The sequence below is a fragment of the Chlamydotis macqueenii genome, chromosome 2 (genome assembly GCF_036417535.1).
Source record: "Chlamydotis macqueenii isolate bChlMac1 chromosome 2, bChlMac1.mat, whole genome shotgun sequence".
In the NCBI taxonomy this organism is placed as follows: domain Eukaryota; kingdom Metazoa; phylum Chordata; class Aves; order Otidiformes; family Otididae; genus Chlamydotis; species Chlamydotis macqueenii.
In genome coordinates, this window is record NC_141557.1 from 35,517,591 (window position 1) to 35,523,590 (window position 6,000).

General features: G+C 46.4%; 1 protein-coding gene across 1 annotated transcript in view; it reads right to left on the reverse strand.

The window, feature by feature from the left end:
* SKAP2 (src kinase associated phosphoprotein 2) overlaps positions 1-3,756 on the reverse strand; it is a 121,636-nt gene extending 117,880 nt beyond the window's left edge. Inside the window, exon 1 of the mRNA XM_086742564.1 lies at positions 3,658-3,756. Coding sequence (XP_086598690.1) covers positions 3,658-3,706 — 49 coding nt within the window. The 5' untranslated portion in view covers positions 3,707-3,756. The remainder of the gene's footprint in view (positions 1-3,657) is intronic.
* Positions 3,757-6,000: the final 2,244 nt, after the last annotated feature.

Sequence of the window (6,000 nt, forward strand, 5' to 3'; positions counted from 1 at the left end):
GAAGAAGTTACGTACACTACCTCACATCTCCCAGGTATAAAGAGGGGAGAAGAGAGCCACAAAATTACTTCCTCCTACCACTAGAAGTTCAATCGATGACCAGAGGACCCTGTTTCTGCCTCCAGTGTTTCCCTCCCACCACTTGAACAAGTCAGAGAAGAGAGGATGGGATTGTGAAATCCCAACAATCCTCTGCAATAAGCCCATTGCCACACTGACCTTTCCCCTTCAACTTTACAGAAACAGCTTCCTCCTGTTTCCAACTAATGCAGTTAGCCCTGAGCTCAAGCTGTCCTTCTGCCTGGAACATTTCAGCGCCACTGACATGCAACTATAATGACCCTGCCAGCATGTGTGACAGAATTTGTTTTTGCATTAAAGATATAATATTGTTTAGGTTCAACATAAAGCACTCACAAGTCAGAAAGTTTCCTGGGCAACTTTAATTCATTCCCTAGTGTGTTTATTCCTATTATCACCATGTTTAACTACAGGAGCACTTAGCATGTTTTCCAGTAGGACTCCTACTTGTTCAGCATAGTGGGTGGACAGTACTCCAACAATCAATCAAGACTAAGCGAGGACAAGGAAATCCACATGATCGCTCTTCCACTTTCTGCAGGAGTTGGAAATAGTAAGCAAAAACATCAAGGAGAGGAGGAAGAGCACAATATTTATGAGATTTTGTATCTGTCACTGCCTCACTGCTACGTGAATATTAGACTAAAAGAAAAGACGCTTGTTGCTAGACATTAACTGCTTGTTCCCATAGAACCAGAGACGAAGAAGCACCGGAACTTGTAACGGCCTCCGAGCACACACATCTAACCTGCATTATTCTCTGCAGAAACTAGCACAGCATGGAGGCAGGTGAATTTGAATTCTAATTCTGTTCCCTCATTGATTATTTTTCGTGACCCCAAATCACATCTTGTTTATTACACTAATTTTACCGACGGGAAAAGAATATTCCCTCATCTCAAAGAGGTGCTGAATCAATACTCATGAGCCATTAAAATAATACATTAATAATCGCTCTCGAAGAAGAAGAGCATGCAGAAATTAATAACTATCTACTCACTGCAGCCTTTGTATTGTGTAAGAGTTGCTTAGTGAATAGTAAAGACATTACAGAACTCCCTTCCTTCTTCCATTACCATACATCTTTACTACATGATTAGTTTGAGGAAAAAGAAGCACCACACTACATAATTAAAGATTACAGGAACCTAAATGTATGAGTGAAAGAACTGCTCAGTCTGAACTACTCTAGTTTCTAACTTTCATGCACGTGACTGATAACATAAAAAAAAAATACAAGGAGATGTTTACGTAACATACACAAACTGTAAAAAGTAATGCCTTAGTTTTTAAAAAAGGAATTGGGTTATTGAATTTTTACTTTGTATAATCCTAATTATCCTTACATTTGTTTCCCTTTGATAATTCCGCAAGTAAGGATTAAAAGTTAGAAACTATTAGTTGTTTCTCACTACCCCATCTCCACTCGGCTAGGTTTCTGTCATAAAATTGACAAGTTAAGCTCATTTTGCAGTCTCAAAACAAAATTGTGTGTGAATTTAAATTAAGTTGAAAATATTACCCTTACAGTTGTAAAGATGTACTATGTAGCATTTATTCTACCATAATAATAAACCAAAGATTTAAAGACCCTTTGTAAACCATTCCATTCTCCTCTTAACTTCAGTTCTGTAGACAGCACTAAAGAAAACATCTTCTTGTCTTCCAGAAAAGCTGACACACTGTACGAACAGTAGATACCTGTATATACCTTAGGCCATTGATTATAGTGACTCTGAAAGAATATGTTTCCTTGAGGGAAAATAGGTGTTCTCAGTTTCACTTCAAAATACAAACCTGTGTATCACTCTTTCCATGGGAGACTGGATGAAGATGAGAAGGACAAGTTGTGTAAATGAGGCACCATGACAAAAAACAAATCACAGTCTGGAATGATCACATCTGCATCATACTGTACCTCTGAAAAAAATCCTAAAAGCACTTAAAACATTCAAGAGTCTCAAGATCAGCTTCATCCAGTGAAAATAGCTCTGAAAAACACACACTTCATGTGATCACAAGGTCCAGAATACAGTATTGTCACAGAAACTACCAAGGTTTGGAAAGGCTCTCTATGGCTATTTTTTTTTTAATATATTGTTTTAATGACTCAGAATCTATGCCATGAAATCATCAGAAGCTTTCCTTTTCTCTGGTGGCCTTTCATGCAGATTTTAGGGCAGATGGTATGATCTGCAAATAACATAATTACAAAGAGAAGTTAGGAAAACACTTAAGACAGTTGGCAGAAGTGCTTTAAAGGGGAGAAGGCTGGCTGCTAAGAGTAGCATGTTTCAAGCATTAACTTTTACAATGAAGATGTTTTAAAAAAGAATGGTCTTCAAAGGTGATGAGCTGCACTAGATTCTAGCAGGTGCCCAGGCATGTAATCGAGTACTTCATTGCAGGGGGGAGATTTTGAAATGCATGGAGAATTTGAATGGCTTAGTCAAAGCCACACAAGTTCCTGTGGCAAAAAGAGAAGTTATGAAAAGAAAGATACTCCCACTGAAACAGAAGTTGTTTCAGGATAGCAAAGCCTTTATGAGTTTTTCATAAAGATGAAGTCTCAAACTGGAAATATACAGTTTGCTTTAATGGACAGTAAAAAAAAAATAAGTTTTTAAAAAATGAAATATAGATCTTTAATATAAAAAAAACCCCATCACTGGTATTTCTGAGTCTCTACAAACACTACAGCTGATAACTTTTCATCGTGAGAAGTCATCGCATTCCTATGCTCCGCTGTATCCGTAAGAGCATGGACAGTCACAGCCAGACGTATTTGACTGATATGACAACACGTCAGCAGTTCAGTAACATCTTAATTCACCTCGATGACATCAGCCTTAGCTGTTCAGCGGGGAAGGTTTTTTTAATTTTTTCCGTTAACCGGGAAAAACGGCGCTGGTGGCAGCAGAACAGAGCCGTTGAGCTGCCGGCCGTCCCTGCCGGGCCGCTGACACACCCCGAGGGGGAGAAACTTTCACCGACGGCTCGGCGGTGAACTCAGCCGTCAGAAACGGGGCGGCGGGGCCCGCCTGCCCTCCGGTTCCTCCCGCACACGCCCGTCAAACAGAGGCCCTTCCCGCTGCCGGTGCGGCTCCGCAGGGGTCCCGAACACCTCGTCCCCTTCCCGGTGGCGGATGAGGGGGCGAGGAGGGCGTGCTACGAGCGCTCGGCGGCGGCCCAGCCAGACCGGCAGTGGGAGCCAGACCTCCCTCCTTCCTGGTTTTGGGCCCGCACCGGGAAAGGGAACGGCAGCACCGCGGCGGAGGGTCGCCGCCGGGGCACAGAGAGGGGAAGTAACCGGGGGAGAGGAACTGACGGGACGGGAGGCAGGGAACCCGCGAACCCATGAAGTGGAAGCGAGAGCTCCGCCGGGCTGAGGAGCGTTCCACCGAGACTGCGGCTCAAGGGGCTGCTCCTCCCTACAACCAAAGGCTTCCCCGGCCCGTCACACCCGGCTCTGGCCGGCCCGCCCCCCTCGGCCTCCCCTCCGCCCTGCTCACCGCCCGCCCCCCGGGAAGCCCTTCCTCCCTCCCTCCCCCCCTCCCCGCCGGCGCCTGGCCTTACCCGCCAGGAGGCTGCGGACCTCCTCGGGAATGGCGAACGCGCCCTGCATGCTGAGGGTGGTGGGGGCAGCCGGGCGGCGGGGACACCCCGCGGGCGGGACTCGACAACTCACACCGACACCGGCCCCGTCCCCAGCACCGGCCCCGGCTCCGCCAGGGAGGAAGCAAAGGCCCCGCCCCCCGGCCGCAAAGGGCACTGCCGCGAGCCACTGGGGAGGGGCCTCGCGCCACGGGGGCGGGGCCTCGTGATGCTTTGACAGTCCCTCCGCGCGTCCCTCCGCCCTCCGGTGCCGCGCATGCGCCTCATCGCCTTCCCCAAGGTGTTTACTCTCGCTGCTGGGTGTCCCCCTAGCAACGCCCCCGCACGAGGGACGGCTTCCAACGTGACCGCTGCCAGCAGACATTTTACGTGAGGGCACCGTGCAGGCCCGTCCCTCGTGCCAGAATCAAACATGGCGCTCACTGTCTTTCGTCTGCTGGCCTCCGCCCTGAAGCCCAGGAGAAGTTGACTATTGGATGGGAATGCCCGGAAGTTGCTCTCTGATTGGTCTATTGATTGTCCCGCCCAGCCGCCAGGCCCTTCCCAAGCCGAGAGGTAGCGGATCCCGTTTTTCTCACAGGGGCGGGCAAGGCGGTGGAGGGATGGCTGGGTGTGAAGAGTGATCCGTGTTGGACCAAATTTATTCCAAATCTCTTTCCACCCTTTATTCGGAGCACGGTGCTGATCTTAGCTCGCCTGCTGCTGGGTAGGATGGTGCTGCTGAGGGAATAAGGGAGAGAATGTCAGCCCTGGCATCCAGCAAGGCCTTGCGGTTCCCCCCTCTACCCTTTCGGCCTGCTGTCATTACCAGTGTCAGTGTTTGGGACAGCAGACCTGGCATCATTACCAATGGCAGGGTTTGGGATAGCAGACCTGCTATTATGACCAGTGTCAGCGTTTGGGACAGCAGATCTGCCATTATGACCAGTGTCAGGGTTTGGGACAGCAGATCTGCCATTGCTACCAGTGGCTGAGTTTGAGATAGCAGACCGCAGCCCAACCTCATGCTACAGCTGTGCCGATGTCCCAGTGGTTGCAGCTGGCAAAATCAAGCCAGAAAACTTTAGAGGAGGAAATCACATGCACACACAGAGGCATGAAATGAAGTAAGAAATGGAAACTGAAGCGGTGGGAACAGGCCTGTTGGTCTTGGCGTCTGTTAGCACAGATGTGTGGGCAGAGGTAGGAAGAGATGCTGTCCATAAACTACACAGCTGGGCTTCTAGAATGGCTGACTTTGTAGAAGTTCTGCAGCTTTGATTTCTTTTTCCCGCAAATCCCTAGTCGTATGTATTTGGAGCACATCAGTGATGTAATATGTTTAGTGTGGAAACAGTCAGAGTAAACACTTGGCATGTGCTTCTGTGACCTTGGTGGTTTTGGCTATATCTATGTTATTACTACAGAAAGTATTTTTATTAGAGCTGCAGTTATGTTAGCACATCTGTGTATCATACCAGTGTAGAAAAAGCAACAAGGAACAGAAGTTGTATTTATGAAATTTCACCTTTATACCAGTGTAATTATATTAACACTTGTGACACAGCTGGCAGTACAGCGGGATCAGTAAGGTTTTAAACAGTTTCATACTTCTGCTTGATGTAGCTGTGCCAGCTGAAGTCTGCAATGTAGACGTGGTGTTGGATTATATTGTTCTCCTGTCCTGTCACATCTCTTTTAATTACATGGAACAACTCATTTCAAATACATCTGGATTTTCAAAGCATTGCAGCTTTACTACCTGATTTTATGGCCATCTTGACTGAAACTCAAGCAGTTAACTAACTGACCTGTATGATGTTGCAGAATGATTTTTATGGTAGTTATCTAATTTCAAAATAAACATACACATGCATGTGGGTGCATATGTGTAAAATAGATCTTGCCTCTTTGTTTGTGTAAACCCCTAGTACTCTTCTGGTACAATAATATGTGTGATTAGTTTTTCTGTGTCTGGCAAGGAGGGCTCTTTGGGCTTACGTTAAATTACACATTTCAGATGTGCGGTCTTGCGAAGCTGCCAAGGAACGGGAAAATGGCTTGTAGTCTAATTTACTTGCCCTTTTTCAGGTTAATCATAATCCTACTTTTCTTGTGCTGACTTTATGGCTCCATCCATTCCTGTTCCAGAAATGAGTCAAGGGTGTCACTTGAACTCTATTGTAGTCTTTGTTTTGAGATCATTTTTCCTGATAATTTATTCCATATGTTTACCATTTGTGCGAGCTTTCTCCGAGTTTCAGAACATAAAATCAGAAGAAATAACTTAGCTTTATTATTTCCCACCCCCTATACTCTAGTCAC